Source organism: Carettochelys insculpta, chromosome 5 (genome assembly GCF_033958435.1).
Source record: "Carettochelys insculpta isolate YL-2023 chromosome 5, ASM3395843v1, whole genome shotgun sequence".
Classification (NCBI taxonomy): domain Eukaryota; kingdom Metazoa; phylum Chordata; order Testudines; family Carettochelyidae; genus Carettochelys; species Carettochelys insculpta.
In genome coordinates, this window is record NC_134141.1 from 125675812 (window position 1) to 125693664 (window position 17853).

The window sequence follows — 17853 nt, forward strand, 5'->3', positions numbered from 1 at the left end:
CTAAGCCCACTACTGTATGTCCTGGGAGACTGAAGTGCTGCCCCCACAAGTTTATGTGTATTCCGATTCCTGATGTCTGATTTATATCCATTCATCCTTGGTGAAGGGACTGTCCAGTTTGTCCAATGTACATGGCAGAGGGGGATTACTGGCACATGATGGAATATATCACATTAGTGGATGTACAGGTATAAGTATGAGCCCCTGATATTGTGGCTGATGTAGCTGGGTCCAGTGATGGTTGCTCTAGTATAGATATGTGGACAGAGCTGGCAATGGGGTGCAGGGTTAACACGTCTGTGGTATGGTATGTGGCTGCCAGTGAGTGTTTTCTTGAGGTGGCTGACTGTACAAAAGAACAGGCCTGTTACCCAGTGCCTGTGAGAGTGAGGGATCATATTCCAGTGTAGGCTGTAGATTGTCAATAATGCATTACAAGGACAAGTTCCCCACCTTTGATATTTACAGGAATGGCACCCGTCCCACTTATTAATAATTTACTCTTTCCAGAGATGGTAAGTTAGGTGACTTCCCCTCCCACCCCCACACCCTTCCCCCCGAGTTTTCTCATTTTTGCTCCAAAATCTGAAGAAGTGGGTCTTACCCACAAAAGTTCATTACCTAATAAATATTGTTAGCCTTTAAGATGCTACAGGACTGCTTGTTTTTTTTTTTTTGGCCTCTGTCTGTCTGTCTGTCAGAGGTTGTCTTAAGTCCTGAAGCATGTTTCATATTTCTTCCAAAGCGTCTAATTAGGATTACTCTAGATAGTCTTAATATTCACGTAAGTGTACAGTCCCTTTTTGGAACTTGCCAAGTTCTTGGCCTCAACTCTGGGTGCACAAAGATAAATGAGCTCTCCTTTACCCACTCTTCCTCACTATAGAAACTCCCAGCTTCTGTGTTCAGAGCCCTGCTCCCACTCTCACCTCCTCTTTCCTGGTCAACAGTTTTAGTGTAAACCAAAAAAGCAATCCTGTAGCACTTTAAAGACTAACACCACAATTTATTAGGGTGATGAGCTTTCATGGGACAGACCTACTTCTTCAGATCTGAAAAATTCTGCCTTTTTAGAGTGTTTAGTTTTAGTGTGTTTCTCTGGTACTGCCAACAGCTTTCACAAATTTTTAATTTCCTCACTAAGCACAGGTGACAGAAACACAGCTGAACAGCCTTGCTAGTTTCACACTGCCATTGAAGGAGGGCCAACCTGGCTCTTTCAAATACAGGTACAGGCTCCTTCATTTAAAAATAAGTAAGTTCACCCAGCAGTTTATGTTTTCTAAATATTCTTGTAACATACTGGGTGCAGTAAGAAATCATTCAGAAATGCCACGGTGCATCTGTAGCCCTAAACAAGAAGTTTGGCGCACTACTAATTTCAGTACTGAACATCTTTAGTGCTAAAATGAGCCTCCCAATAAGGCCACCACCTACTACAGTTACGTCTTCAAGTTATCTTAATTTAACTAAGTTATTTCCACCTCTCCTGAAATATATCATACTGGGATCTCATGCAATTAGATACCAGCTATGGCATTTACATGCTGGGCCAGTGGACATCAGAATTCTGAGGAAGTCAGTCAGTTAGCAAGCCTCCACTTTAATACCAAGGGGAAACTTATTGCTGGATGCCTACCAGCCCCTAGGGTCACCCGTAAGACACCCCTAAGCAGAGAAAATAAAAGCAGTGTAAACTTGAGGCAGGAACAAAGGAGAGAAAGCTAGGGTTTTTGTGTCTGAGGGAATGTGTCTTTCCAGATGCAGAGAAAATTAGACAAACGTGTTCAAGTGGTTTGTACTGTGCAGCTGGAGAGCAAGGCTAGAAAATGAGCCTTGCTTATCAAAACAATGCAGCGTGAGGCTTTATGGGGGCCTCAAAAAATGAAAGGCGGGTTTGGGATTGTTTTATGAGAGCACAGGAACCATCACCACAGGACAGCCATCCTTCCCTACCACCTTCCACTTAAACTCAAAACCACTGGCAAGTTTAACGTTACACATTTAAATAAAACACCAAACCACAATAGCCTGTATTCTTGTCTACAGAAACTCTTTTGGGTACCTTACTCTGCTATAGCCACCCTTTCAGCTGTCCTTGTTTATATAACAGCAACGAAGGGTCCTGTGGCACCTTATAGATTAACAGAAAGGTTTTGAGCATGAGCTTTCGTGAGCACAGACTCACTTCATCAGATGAAGTGAGATGAAGCATCTGATGAAGTGAGTCTATGCTCACGAAAGCTCATGCTCAAAACTTTTCCGTTAGTCTATAAGGTGCCACAGGACCCTTCGATGCTGTTACAGATCCAGACTAACACGGCTACCCCTCCCATACTTGTTTATATAATTACACTTGAGTTTAGAAAAGGGGTCTTTTCCACTTGTAGTCACTATAGAAAAAAACCCACAAATGCAAACAGTAAAAAATGCAATTTATGCAAACACAGCAGTTTTACAGAGCTGTTTCTTTGCACAGCACCTACATTCCGCAGGCAAACAATTACCTAAATACAATTTTACCCAGAGAATGACTTATTACATTTAATTTGGAGCATAATCTGCAGCTTCATAGCATCAACTGTGCTGTATACAAATACCCTATTTAAGATACATCCTTATCAGTCTTCAAAACCATTCAAAACCACCATTCAAAGCTCAGCTCACTCCATCTAAAGGTTACCAAGAGGGACCCTGGACCAATATTGATCCAGAAAATGGGTCAGTAATCTCATGCCAACACTTTTTCCAGCTTTCTGATCCTACCAAAAGACAACTAAAAATACTTTTATTTTTCAACATATTCAATTGCTATGGTTGCCACAGGGATGTTATACAATCACAACTGGGAAGGAGGTTGGAGCATACAACTGATTTGAAGGGGAAATATGCCCAAAGCCATTTCTCTAGTAAGACATGGTCAATGCCATTAAAGTTGAAAGGCATCTGCTCTAGCTCAGGCCTTCCCCAGGTTTCATTGCCAAGTTTTACAAGCCACATATTTGTGTTTATAAGATGTTTTTCCTCTCCAAGTTACCATACTGAAGATCCACAGAAGTATCAAGGAAACTGACTGACTGAAGAAAGTGGCAAAACACACTACCGTGAAAACACTACCAAGAGCACAAAACCATGATCACCTTAAAGAGCTCCTTTTAGAATATATAAATATTTACAAAGGAATTATTTTAAACCGGCTAAAGGATTTAGTCTAGCTGCATATACAGCTTAGTAAAAAATAAAGAGGAAAAAGATAGGCACAATTATGTTTAGCAGTATCTCCCAATATGCTGTCTTGTTTATGCCTGTACACAGCCTTAAATTTCAAGATATCATAAGAGCATCTTGAATGGAGGAGGGTAAGAGGAGATGTACAAGTAGTAACCAGGATTCCTGGTTCCAGGGATGACACAGCAACTGCTGTTAACACACACCCAGTGTTGGTAAATACAAAGACGACATTCAAGCACATCAGAAGACCATTTTCATTTTTTTAAAGAAGCCTAAGTCACTAAAAAAAAGAATCCTTTTGATACAGAAATATATTCAAATGAAGTCACATGCCTGAATAAAAGCTGAGTTTAAAAACCACACAAAGCAAGACTCATTACTGTGATTAAAATGCTCTGATGCAGAAATACACCTCCTCTACACATTGAAGACATATAAGAGCACACAGCAAGACCCATGCAAAAACCTGGCAGTGAATTCAAATTTTAAAGAAATAATACATCTTACTTTGCCTCTAGTGTGTGAGCACAGGAAAAGAGGAACATTTAGGAACAAGGAAAGGCAAACTAGCCCCACTGTTGTGACTACAATTCCTGCCCTGAGAAAATAAACAGCTCTCACTGGACTGACAAGTCACTCTGGATGCTCCGGAGGTGGCCTGACCCTCAGAGTACAGTCACGTGGATGGAAAGGTGCCATTAAAAATACCATCCCGAGCCTGGTGGCTAATTACCTGCCCCTCAGTAACTGGTTGGGCTAAACACGAAAGGAGTTAATGGGATGTTCATCGCAGTCTCACACGTGCAAATGTCCGTGGGTAGGTCCTGGCCTGACTCATCAGCGGCTACAAGCAGCCCTCGAGGGCCCACTCCTGCTCTTGGCAGCTCCCAGGTAACAGCGACAAGCGCCTGATGTTACATAACAGCCAGGTTTCGCTCGCCTGTGCTGCAGCTCCCGGACCAAGGCAGGTCTAAGGGGGCAAGTCCCGACTGGCTCCCGCACCCCCATGTCACGCCGCAGCCCGGGAGGGGATGGGGGGGTAACAATTAGGATACGCGGACACCCCCTCCCCCCAGCAGCCCCCGAGCTCCCTTCCCGGGCTCGCTTGCAGACGGATGACATCATCGGCCAGCGGGGACCCCGGGGGCTGGCAGAGCTGTCCCGGTCCCTGGGGCAGGAGGAGGGAGATGGGGGGCGGTATCCTGAGCGCCCAGCAATGGGAAGCGCTGGGGTGGACAGTGGGTGTCCCCACCCCCAATTCCACCCATGGGCTTGGGGCCAGGAGAAGCCGCACCCCAGAAGCAGCCCCAGCCCCACGCACGCCGCCCCCCCCCTTCCCCGCCCGCACGGGGGGACGGATCGAGGCTTCCCTCAGAGGATGAGCCCCTCCCACTCCGCTAGCGGGCGCGAGCTGCCCGGGGCGGGGTCCCCCACAGCCGACAGGCGGCGGCCGCCGCCCCCGGCTCACTCCGTCCCTCACCAGCGGCTGCATCTCGGCGCGCACGGTGGGCACCTGGAACCGGTCTATCTCCTCCATCATGGTGCCGGCGGGGCGGGGGCGGCCCGGCCGGGTCGCGCCAGGGCCGGGGGCGGACGCCTCAGTGTCGCAGGGACGCGCCCGCCGCTCGTGGCTGCTGCTGCTGCCTCATCCCAGCCGCGCTGCCGGGTGACTCAGCCGCTCCGCTTCCGGGTCCGGGAGCCACCGCCCCGCCTGTCGTGCATTATTCATGAGGGGGCGGTGCGCGGGTGTCATGGGTAATTCATGAGACGGGTGGGACGTACCATTCTCTCGCTTTGGAGGGGAGTGGTGGAACATCCCATTCTGAATTTGGTTGGCAGAGAGGGACTTCCGGCCCGTTGTCATAGACACCAATGTCAACTTCCGGCATCTGCTTGTGAGCGGGGACTGGCGCGAGCGAGGAGGAGTGGGAGCCTCGGGGCCCTCGGGTGCTGCTGCCGCGGCCACCATGCCGCCTAAGGTGCCCCGCAAGAGCTACCAGGTAAGGGTCAGTCCACAGAGTAATTGTGTCACCGCTTGACATCACCTCACTCAGCATCATGACCTCACCACTCTGCACCGTGACGCCACCGGATCATGACCTCACCACTGCAGTGTGACATCACTACTCTGCTCCATGATGTCGCCTCACCATCACACCGCAGCACAACGTCATTGCTCTGTCCATGACACCACCACAGCATGAGATCACTGCTTTGCCTGTGGCATCATCATTCCTGTGCCTCCCCGACATCAACCACCTTCACATTAGAGCTGGACATCATTTTGTAGCCTGTGATATCACCTCACCATCACACCACACCCAGACATCACTGCTTTGCCCTGTGCCACCCTACCATCATACTACACCATGACTTCACTGTGCCATGCCATGACATTGGCACACTGCATTGTGTGACATCACAGCTCAGTCATATCTCTGTGAGATGCAGTTATAGCATTGCATCCCTAACTCATTTCTGGGCACCATTTCTCCTCACTATTAAGTCTCCTTGCTACAGCTTAATATCTTGATTGTCACAAGACCAACACTTTCTCGCTCCACATGATTGTGTACACTCCCAGTTGTGTTGGTATAACTTCTCTGACTCAGAGGGGGAACATAAATTATGCCATCATAAGTGCTGGAAAGCATCTCCTGCTGTTGTAGCTACTGCTGCTTGTTTGGGGCATATTATTTAATGTGACAGGAGAGGTCTTTCCCATTGACTTAGCATGTCTGTGCTTAGAGATCTTACAATGGAGCAGCCATATTGTGCTGAAGCATGACATCCCGGTCCATACATTTACATCAAGTGCATTGCATCAAGACATCTCTATGTTACAGAATGACAAGGTGGATGAGACAATGTATTTTGCTGGACCAACCTCTGTTGGTATTAAAAACAAGCTCTACAGCTTTGCAGGACTCTTCTTCAGGACTGGAAGTGCTTATCTTTTCTATCAACCTGTTGGTCCAATTAAAGATAATGCCTTTCCTGCTTTATGTCCCATCTTGAGGACTCACATGGCTACAACACAGCAATCACTATTCCAAACTGTCTTCACGCCGTATTACTGTGCCATTAAGCTGCTACTTGGTTACATCTCTACAGTGCACCATAGCGTTATAGCACCATTTCATTCTCTTGCCATGCTATTTTATCTTATTTTATTTTACTGTAAGTGATGACCAGTGGTGTTCTGTTCTTGGCTTTTTTGGGCTGATCTTGGAGTAGCTGGTTTCTGGGTATGCGTGTGGCCCTGTCGATTTGTTTTTTTACTTCTCCTGGTGGGTAATTTAGGTTTATGAATATTTGGTAAAGTTCTTGTAGTTTTTGGTCTCTGTCAGTTGGATCAGAGCAAATGAGATTATACCTAAGAGCTTGACTGTAAACAATGGATCTAGTCACGTGTGCAGGATGGAAACTAGAAGGGTGTAGATAAGTATAGCGATCAGTAGGTTTTCGGTACAGTGTGGTACTGATCAGGCCATCCTTGATTAGTACTGTAGTGTCCAGGAAATGTATCTCTTGCATGTTGTAATCGAGGCATAAGTTGATGGTGGGGTGTAGATTGTTAAAGTCTCTGTGGAATTCTTCTAGAGCCTCTGTACCATGGGTCCAAATCATAAAGATGTCATCAATGTATCTTAAGTAGAGGAGTGGTAATAGGGGACGAGAGCTGAGGAATGATTGTGTGTGAGAACAAAGTAACAGAGGTCAGACACCAGATTGGCTGTGGTGGCATCAGGGATGGTATTCCTGATTGCTTGTAATCCATCTTTATGTGGAATATTAGTGTACAGAGCCTCTACATCCATTGTGGCAAGGATGGCGTTATCAGGAACTTTTCCGATGTTTTGTAATTTCCTCAGGAAGTCGGTGGTATCTCGGATATAGCTGGGAGCGTTGGTGGCATAGGGTTTGAGAAGGGAGTCCACGTAACTCGATAGTCCGGTGGTAAGGGTGCCAATACCTGAAATGATAGGGCGTCCAGGATTTCCAGGTTTGTGGATTTTGGGAAGTAAATAGAATAATCCAGGCTGCGGCTCAGATGGTGTGTCTGAGTTAATGAGGTCCTGAATAGCAGCAGGGAGTTCCTTCAGTAGTTGTTGTAATTTCCTTTGGAATTCCAAAGTGGGATCAGCGGAGAGAGGTCTGTAAAATGTGGTGTTGGAGAGTTGTCTGGCTGCCTCCTGTTCATAGTCTGACTTATTCAGGATGACAACAGCACCCCCTTTAAAGCCAAGAACAGAACACCACTGGTCATCACTTACAGCCCCCAACTCAGACCACTGCAACGAATTATTAAAGACCTACAACCTATTCTTAATCAGGATGCTACACTCCAGAAGGCCCTGGGTGACATGCCTGTTCTCTCCTACAGACAACCTCCCAACCTCATGAGGATCCTTACTAACAGCCACAGTCTATACCCCAGGAACACCAGTCCTGGAACCTTTCCCTGCAACAAAGCCCGCTGCCAGCTTTGTCCACATATCTTCTCTGGAAATACCATCACTGGACCTAACCAGGTTACTCACAGAATCACGGGCACTTTCTCATGCTCCTCTACTAACATCATATATGCCATCATGTGCCAACAATGCCCAGATGCTTTGTATATTGGACAGACTTCTAACTCCCTTAGACAAAGGGTCAACGGGCACAAAACAGACATCAAAACACTCCAGATCCACAAACCAGTTAGTCAACATTTTAATGGAATGGGGCATTCTGTCAATGACCTCAAGGTATGTGTGTTACTGAAAAGAAATTATCGCTCCTTTGTAGAAAGGGAAGTGGACGAATTGACATTTATATTCAAATTCGGAACATTAACACATGGTTTAAATTGTGATGTGAACTTTCTGAGTCACTATAGGGGCTCGTCTGCATACTTAACTCAATCTAATTCTTGATCTTTCCCCCTACCCCTCCACTCTCTGATTTTCTCACCTTGATTATCTTTTTCTGATTTGTCCTCCTTGCTTACTGTTTTTGGTTCTCTGTGTCTTAAATATTGAGTCTGTTCTGGTCTGGATATGATCTGAAGAAGTGGGTCTGTCCCACGAAAGCTCACCTAATGAACTATTTTGCTAGTCTTTAAAGTGCTACTTGACTGCTTTTTGTTTTGATAGTGTATAGACTAGCACGGCTTGCTCTCTGTTACTATTCAAGTGATCTGAGTATTTCAGTGTAATCAATTCAAGAGACATTATACTGACAGTTTAAAGTATCATATTTTTGAAAAACAAGTTTCATATCTGGTTAACATCAGTGCTCCATCTAGAGCAAACCATTGTGCTTTTGTGGACCAGAATGCAGGGTAAAACTTTGGGTTCACTTCTTGGTTATCAGGTATTTTCACAATGTTTCAGTGTTTGTGTGAAAAACACCATGAGTGAGTTATCAGACCAAATTTTTATTCACATAACAATAATATTAGGTTTTGTAAACTGTTTCTAAAAAATTAAATGTTGGTCTCATCTCAGACTTTCAGCAACTAACTTCTGGGAGTTGCTAAACAGGGAAGATACATATTTATCCCAATACATATATCTGAACAAGGGCATAACAATTTTATTAAAAATGAGCTACAAGAACAATTTCAGCAACACAGTCAATGCAGGCTTTGTGATACTTCAAGTTGCTCAGCATTTGTATTGCATATGTAAGTTATTGAGAGTTTAAGCCATTCTACTCCTCACAGAGGTGGAAGCTTTAAAATCAGCTGAATGTATTGAGAGACGTTAATAGTTCTTTCTGAGTGACCCAAAATGGTTGTTCTTGTCCATGGCACTTTTGGCTCCCTGTCACCAGGAACCCCTGAATCTGGCTTCTAAAAATAAAATGTCATGGATACTCTCTGTCTCAAGTGTGGAATAAAAGATTTACTTGTCCTTACCTCACCTGGGAGAGGACTTTAACAAGGAAGCCTAAAATCACATTCATGTTTCCCAGCCAGCAGTCCACCAAAGTTTTAGCTCCTACCTATGCAATGTAACTGCCAGAATTCTGGCATTTAGAGACAAGGTGGATGAATGGTTGTCTCTCACCAACGAAGTTGGTCCAGTAAAATTTTGCCTCACTCACATTGTCTCGCTAATGTTTTAGAACCAACATGGCTACGACTACAGTGCATACAGTAATCAGGTATGGGTTGAACCTCTCTAATCTGGCACTCTCAGGAATTTACTGGTGCTGAATGAGAGAATTTGCCTGACCATGGGAGGTCAGTATTGCCTAACAACATTACCAATCCTTCCACTACTTACTGGGCTCCTAGAAGATATTTAGAAGCAAACTACAGCTAAATAACCACACAGAACACTGGGAGCCAGGGCTGGTGGCTATAAACAAACTTTATGGGACCATGGGAAACTTGGCCACATCCATGATAAGTGGTCATTCAGCTAATTAAAATCATGCCAGATTTTGGATGTTGCCAGATGAGAGAGTTCCAGATTAGAGAGGTTCAACCTGTGTTGGCAATCAGTGGCTTCCAATGTTTAACTTCCAAAACTGTTGTGGTCCTGTATGTTTTTTTGTCCTATGGCTACAGGTATGTTAAGGTGCCACTTCATTTTGAACGGTCTCTTAGAATATGTGCTAACTATCTTGTATTTAGCTGCGTCATTCTGAATACCTTTCCCAGACCTGATGAAGAGCTTTGTAGTTCAAAATCTTGTCTCACCAACAGAAGTCAGTCCAATAAAAGATAATGTTTCATCTACTTTGTCTCTCAAACATTTGAACTTTTGTTTTCCCAAAGAGGCGAGAGATGTGTTTTCTGATCCCTCTTTGGTACTTATTGACCCCGCACTCTGCTTTCCTCAAAGGTCAGGTGAGGCTTGTTGGACAATGAAAGTTAGGAGTCAAAATACCTTTGAGGATCTGGGCCTTAGTAACTCTTTTTTTTTTCTGGCCAGTTAGTGGTAAGCCAATTTAACAGATTCTCAAGTGTCAAGAATCTTCAATGCTTTTATGCTTTCCAAAGGAGAAAGGGAAAGGAATTCAAACCAATGCTGCAGCCTAGACAGAGGAAGTAGGAATAATCACTGTGTTGTCAAATGAACTTGCACAGGAAAATGACAAAAGACAAAAACACCGTATCACCTGTAGTGAACACTTTTCACAAAGCTATGACCTCTCAGTCCTTGTTCTCAAAGGAAATCTGCATGATACCTCCAAAGATGAGCCTTGAAGCTTAGAATCATAATTCTAAAAATCACAGATTGAATACAGGCACTGTATGTATGCTTTTTTACAACAATCAGTGATCCAATAACATTGCCACCATGCCACTCTGCCTTATTCTTCAGCCCCTTCTTTTTTTTCTTCCTATGGCTGGAGAGTTGTTAATGGTCCACTTCATCTTGAGATATGAAATATGTCTTAAGTCATACCAAATAGTCTGTTTCGGCTTGTCTCTCGCTGATAAAGTTGGTTCCAAAAAGATTTTACCTTATCCATTTTGGGTATATCTATACTACAAAATTAGGTTGAATTTATTAAGATTGACTTTTTAGTATCCTCTTTTACAATATTGAAGGTTCATGTCCTCATTGGGCACGTGAAGTTGATTGAAGTGCGTCCCAGTAGCATGGCTACCTTCAGCTGTAACAGCAATGCACTGTGGATAGCTATCCCATAGTTTCTGCTGACCTTTTTTATTCTGAGGTAGGCTCCCAAAGCCAGATGGGACAAAATTATTTCAGCGAGTGGTTCTCGGTATATGTTGTTAGCTTTCCTTAATTCACTTATCTCCTCCACGCTTGAAAGCAATGGCAAACAATAATTTCACACCCTTTTTTCCCTGGTTATCCATGTAGACGCCATAGCTTGTCAAGCATTAACCCCACTCACCTCCAGACTGCTGTGGCAAGCATTGTAAATACCTGGCACATTATGCTTCACTTTGCCTAGAGCCTTGACAGGAGTTGCCAGCACCTGCAAACTTTCACATGAGTAAGGCCACTTTCTTGGTAGTTTGTGAATTGTCTTCCCTGGGCCTGAAGCTCAGCAATACCAGAATGAAACCTTCTCTGACAGTTGAGTAGTGGTCATATAGCACTTTAAAGACTAACAAAATAATTTGTCACAGACATCCAAAATTGTTTTCAAGGTTGGCAAATCAGAAAAATTGTTATCAAGGTTGGTAAATCAGAAGAGCAGAGGGATGGCGAGGGGGGTAGCGGGGGTAATGGGATGGGGAAGTTAAGAGGTAGATAAAACATCAAAGTATGTGAAAAGTCCTTATAATGGCTCAGGTAATTGCTGTCTAACACTTAACTTGTCCACTCCAGAACCCCGCCCCCTGGCTGTCCCTCTAATCTTCTGATTTGCCAACCTTGATAACATTTTTTCTGATTTGTCAATCTTGATAAAAATTTTTGGACCTCTGTGCTTTATATGTTGAGTCTGTTGTGGTGTGGTTATGATCTGAAGAAGTGGGTCTGTCCCACAAAAGCTCATCATCTAATAAATTATTTTGTTAATTTTTAAAGCGCTACACGACTGCTTTTTTGTTTTGATAGACTACAGACTAACATGGCTGTCTCTCTGTCACAATTGGGTTGGGAGTGTCAGTAGTCTCGTGAAAGCTTGAAACCCCAGACAGTTGGGAATCGGTTGGGACTGGGTAAATCTGCATTGGCAGCTGATGTGATCCAAGTAGCCAGAGCAATCAATATTCTTCTCCTGGGAAAGATTATGATTCGGGGAAACATGCAGGGCATAGTGGATGTCTTTGCCACGTTGGTGTTCTTTAACTGTGGCGGAGTGATAGATGGAAAATATATCCCTAAACTGGCAGCAGACCACTTTGCTGAAGAGTATATAAACTTCAAGGAGTACTTCTCAATGGTGTTTCAGGTGCAGGTGGCTCACCAGGGCAATTTCACCAACATCAGCCTGGGATGGTCCGGAAAGGTGCATAACACACAAATCTTTAAGATCTCTGATCTCTTCAGAAGCTGCAAGATGCACCTTCCCCCCTCCCCCCGACTGCAAAATTGCCATTGGAGTGGTTGAAACGCCAATAGCTATCCTAGGAGATCCAGCCTACCCCTTGATTTCATGGCTTATAAAGCCATACACAGGCAGTGTGGTCAGCAGTAAGGAGCAGTTCAACTAAAGGCTTCACAAGTGCAGAATGGTGGTGGAATGTGCCTTTGACCATTTAAAGGTGGAGGTGGGGAGTCGAGGCAGATCGCCTAGCGACTAATGAGTAGCCAGACACCAGGCGAATAAGGAGAGCACACTGAAAGGCACTATGAATCAGAGAAGTTTTGGAAACCAGTTTCATGAATGACCAGACAATGATGTGACAATTACATCAGTTACTCTTAACAAGGTATTCCCTGCTGTACACTTACTGGCCTGTAGGTCACCCCTCCTGGCACAATGCAGTTGGCATAATGAATAAAACTACTGTTGTTCTGAAATCATGCATTTTTATTTAGGAAACACAGGGAACACAGACAGAAAAGGAGTTTAGAGCGTGAGGTCTAATGGGGAGGGAGCAGAGAGCAAAGACGAGTGGCTTATTACGATCCCCTTATGTAGCAATCAAAGCTGTGGGGATGAAAGCCTCCTGCTCCAGGAGGCATCTCCGGGAGTTGAGTAAAAGTCTTCCTGGGACTTCCCCCACCCCGCACATTCTGTGATGCCTGGGAGAGCAAGCTATGGAACTTGGTGAAGAGGAACCAAGTGGTTTGTCATAGGATGCAGTGGGACTGCAAGAGGTAGTGGGACTGTACCCACGTTCTCCATGCCCCACTGCCTTGTGGGTTATCCTGGAAAGGAGCAAGGCTAAGGGAGTAAACCCTGACAGAAAATCCAGAGGGGAGTCCTAAGGCGGTTCTGTGCCAACTTCTGGCACTGACCCGGCAACTCCTGCAGCTGAGCTGGTACCAGACATAGAGGTTATCCTCTCCTTTGCACTATATCAGTAAAGCCGAGAGGGGAACACTGGCATCTGGGCAGCCCAGGGTCCCAATAATCGCCCAAGCTCACACCTGGAGAGGTATTCCAGCATCGCTAACAGCGTTGAACCAACACGGGAGGTAACAGATACGGGTTATAAGCTCTTGCTCGATTAGTGTAGAGAATGAGCGCCAGGGGTTGCCTCCGAAGGTGGGAGAGATTGTTGCATCTCACTGGACAGGCACCGCCCTCCTCAAGCTGGGCAGCCCCCAGCCAATAGGGTACTATCCCGTCACAGTTCACCTGCCTCACTGGGTGCATGAGGCTTAAGGTTCCCAAACCTGACAAATGACCTGAAAGCTGAGCACCAGGCAAACCAATAAGAAAATCAACAAGAAAAGGAAACCATCAAAGTTTCAAGCTTACTAGCTGGAATGTGCAGACCATGCTGACAGGTCTGACTGACGATCTTCAGGACATCAGCGACACCCGAAAGACTGCTGTCATCAATGAGGAACTGAAGAGGCTCCAAGTTGACATTGCTGATCTGCAAGAGACACGTCTCGCAGATTCGGGATCTCTAAAGGAAAAGGACTACACCTTTTTCTGGCAGGGTAAAGCCCGAGAAGAACCCAGGGAGCATGGTGTTGGCTTCGCCATCAGAAGCACCCTTCTACAAATGGTGGAATTAGTCATGGGTGGATCAGAAAGACTACTTCAGGTCATACTTCAAACTCGCACTGGTCCTGTCCACCTGATCAGCGCTTACGCCCCAACCCTGTACGCCACACTGGAAGTAAAAGACAAGTTTTATGACGTGCTTAGTGCTGCCATAGCGCAAATACCTGCTCGCGAACAACTGTACATTCTGGGTGACTTCAATGCGAGAGTTGGAGCTGATCGTGACTCGTGGCCTTCCTGCTTAGGCCACTTTGGTGTGGGAAAAATGAATGAAAATGGTCAGCGTCTTCTCGAACTTTGCACGTACCACAATCTGTGCATCACAAACACATTTTTCCAAACCAAGCTACAGCACAGAGTGTCATGGAGATACCCACGCTCAAAACACTGGCATCAACTAGACGTGGTCATCGCTAGACGTGATAACCTCAAAAACGTCCTTCTGACATGCAGCTATCATAGTGCTGACTGTGACACAGACCACTCGTTAGTTTGCTCCAAACTCAAGGGGATTCCCAAGAAGACTGCACCGCTCTAAACCAACTGGAAGATCCCGCATCGATGCCAGAAAGACGGCTAACTCAGAGAGAGCTGAAAAGTTCAGAGCGACCCTGGAGGAGAATCTGCGCAGCAACCCTTGGGGTGCCGATGTGACATTCAGATGGCAGCATCTGAGGGATACAATGTACAACATGGCCTTGTCGGTGTTTGGAAGAGAGCTAGAAACACAAATGACTGGTTCGAAGCTAACTCCAATGAGATAATTCCAGCCATCGAAAAAAAGTGCACTGCGCTCCTGGAGTACAAACGTTCGCCAAGCCAGAATACCCTGCAAGCGCTCAGAGCAGCCAGAAAAACAGTACAGCAGACGGCCAGGCGCTGTGCCAACAACTACTGGCTCGATCTATGCAGCAGCATCCAGACCAGTGCTGACTTTGGTAACCTCGGGGGAATGTACGAGAGCATCAAGAAGGCATTAGGACCCACCCAGAACAAGATGGCACCTCTGAAATCCAAATCTGGTGAAGTCATCACTGACAAAGCCAAACAGATGGAGCGCTGGGTCGAGCACTACTCCGAGCTGCACTCACGCGAGAACATTGTGGTCAACTCAGCCCTCGATGCCATCCAACTCTTACCAGTAATGGACGAACTGGACCAGGAGCCAACTGTGGATGAACTGAAGAAAGCCATCAACAACTTTGCAGTAGGAAAGGCCCCTGGCCAGGATGGTATACCACCAGAGGTAATCAAGTGTGCCACGGACACCCTCCTGGAACCCCTACATGAGCTACTGTGCCTGTGCTGGAGAGAGGGAGAGGTTCCACAGGACATGTGCGACGCTAACATCATAACCTTGTATAAGAACAAAGGAGACAGAAGCGATTGCAACAATTGCTGTGGAATCTCCCTCCTAAGCATCACTGGTAAACTGTTCGCTCACGCCATCCTCGGCAGACTCCAGAAGATTGCTGAGACGATGTATCCTGAATCACAGTGCGGATTCCATGCAGAGAGATCTACCGTCGACATGGTCTTCTCCTTGAGGCAGCTGCAGGAGAAATGCAGGGAGCAGAGGAAGCCACTCTATATTGCCTTCATTGACCTAACCAAGGCCTTCGACTTGGTCAGCAGGGAGGGACTGTTCAAACTGCTCCACAAGATAGGATGTCTGCCACGGTTACTCAAGATGATCCAGTCTTTCCACGAAGACATGAGAGGAACCTTCCAATACGATGGCACATTATCGGATGCTTTCAGCATCAGGAGCGGAGTCAAACAAGGATGCGTCCCTGCTCCGACACTGTTCGGGATCTTCTTCGCACTCCTCCTTAAACACGCCTTTGGATCTTCAACAGAGGGCATCTTTTTGCACACAAGATCTAGCGGGAAACTGTTTAATCTTGCAAGGCTGAAAGCTAAATCTAAGGTGCGGGAAGTCCTCATCAGAGATATGATGTTTGCAGAAGACGCTGCTGTCCTGTCACACGCAGAAGACCAGTTTCAGAAGCTGCTGGATCAGTTCTCCAAATCATGCAAGGACTTTGGGCTCTCCATCAGCCTAAAGAAGACAAATGTACTTGCTCAGGACGTTGCTGTTTCTCCATCAATCAGCATTGACAACTATACGTTAGAGGTCGTCCAAGAGTTCGTTTACCTCGGGTCCACCATCACTGACACCCTGTCTTTGGAGAATGAGCTAAATAGGAGGATCGGTAAAGCAGCCTCAACTCTGTCCAAACTCAGCGAGAGAGTGTGGAATAACAACAAGCTGTACACTCACACCAAAATGCAAGTCTACAGAGCCTGCATCCTCAGCACCCTCCTTTATGGCAGCGAGACTTGGACCCTGTACGCCCGCCAGGAAAAGAGGCTGAACGTCTTCCACTTGCGCTGCCTCAGGCGCATCCTTGGAATATCGTGGAAGGACAGAGTGTCCAACACTACCGTCCTTGAGCAAGCTGGAATCCCAACTATGCACACCCTCCTCAGGCAGCGGCGGCTCCGCTGGCTTGGCCACGTCCACAGGATGAATGATGGAAGGATCCCAAAAGACATCCTGTATGGTGAGCTAGCCTCTGGGAAAAGACCTCCTGGACGCCCCCAGCTGCGCTACAAAGATGTTTGCAAGAGAGACCTCAGGGAAGTAGACATCAAGCCAGACAGCTGGGAGGAGCTGGCAGACGATCGCAGCAGATGGAGGCAGGAACTATACAAGGGCCTTCAGAAGGGTGAGTTGAGGATCAGACAGCTAGCAAAGGAGAAGCGAGCCCACAGAAAGCACAGCAAGGACCTGCCAGACACCCATTACATATGCAACAGATGCAGCAAGGACTGTCACTCTCGTGTGGTCTTCACAGTCACACCCGACGCTGCAAATGAGGATGCCAAACGGAGCTATGAAGGGCGTGATCCATAGTCTACGTAGACTGAAGGATGCTACTACTGCTACTGCAGTGGGACTCTGTGCTCCAGATACTTGTCCTGCTTCTCTACCAGGCGCTTCATCAGCTCAGTTTTCTTCTCCATAAGCCTCAACATGTCATCCTGCATCTTACAGTCATGTTCTCTGCATGCTTCCCTGTCCTTCTGTTCCAATTGGATGACCTCTAGCATGATTCTCCTCCAGTTGAGATCTATCAGTGCAGGCAGATTGCATGAGCTCGTTAGATGTTTCTTCCGGTGTACAGTTTTGGTGGGTTTTTTTTCCTTCTGATCTGTGACAACTGAAATGTGGGAGGAGCAGGTAACAGAGTCATTGTGCCAGCTCCGTTGATGGGAACAAAAAGGATAGACTTATGCGAAGACACAGACCTCTTTTACAATGAATGAAGCCCTGCGCTGCACAAAAGACGTGTTTTGAACAAGGCCAATTTTTTCATTTTAAACTGAGCACCTGTGAGGCAGAAAGAACACACAACACAGCACAGCACAGCACAGGACAGATGGATTCAGTTTGATGGTAGACATGGTAAGCAACAGGTTGGGGTTCTTGCTCTTTTGCTTCTACTTTGAAAATGTGTGAAAGGGTGCTTGCAGAATACAGCCCTCATGGTTTTATAGGCATCTGCATTTGCAAAGTGGGATGGAGCATTTGTGAAGGGCCCTGCAAGGGTCAGGGAATTGGGCAGAAGTGCAGGGGCTCCTGCAATCACATGTGTTTACCCCTCCTCCTGAACAGCACGATTATCCTCTGGGATGATCAAACCTGGGGTCATGAATTGTTGGGGATGAACAAACGGAGGTGGATTGCCTCAGTGCTATCAGTTACAGAACTTCCCATATTTCACTCTGGTTGCCATGAGAGATATCGGTCTTCTCCAAATCAGAGAGCATGATAGGGAGTGGATGCTGACTGAATGTGCCTAAAAACTTGGACTGTATGCTGCTTGCTTTGTGCTGCAGTGATGCCAGATTGCTTACTGGTGGCTTGGCTTGGGATGGCATTCTACTGTGAAGGATGGAATAAGGCAGCCCTGTCCAGAAAGCTTCTGAGAAGGACTGCAGAAT

The 17853-nt window shown here is 46.1% G+C and overlaps 2 protein-coding genes across 3 annotated transcripts in view; one reads left to right on the forward strand and one right to left on the reverse strand.

Annotated features, from left to right (window-relative positions):
* Positions 1 to 4885, reverse strand: part of FAM219A (family with sequence similarity 219 member A) — a 153722-nt gene extending 148837 nt beyond the window's left edge. For both annotated transcript variants that reach the window (XM_074995858.1, XM_074995857.1), the window contains exon 1: positions 4712 to 4885. In XM_074995858.1, the coding sequence (XP_074851959.1) occupies positions 4712 to 4771 (60 nt within the window). In that variant the 5' untranslated portion in view covers positions 4772 to 4885. The remainder of the gene's footprint in view (positions 1 to 4711) is intronic.
* A 294-nt stretch (positions 4886 to 5179) lies between these two features.
* The window catches only part of LOC142013948 (dynein axonemal intermediate chain 1-like), a 40301-nt gene continuing 27627 nt past the window's right edge, over positions 5180 to 17853 (forward strand). Inside the window, exon 1 of the mRNA XM_074995970.1 lies at positions 5180 to 5231. Within this exon, the coding sequence (XP_074852071.1) occupies positions 5199 to 5231 (33 nt within the window). The 5' untranslated portion in view covers positions 5180 to 5198. The remainder of the gene's footprint in view (positions 5232 to 17853) is intronic.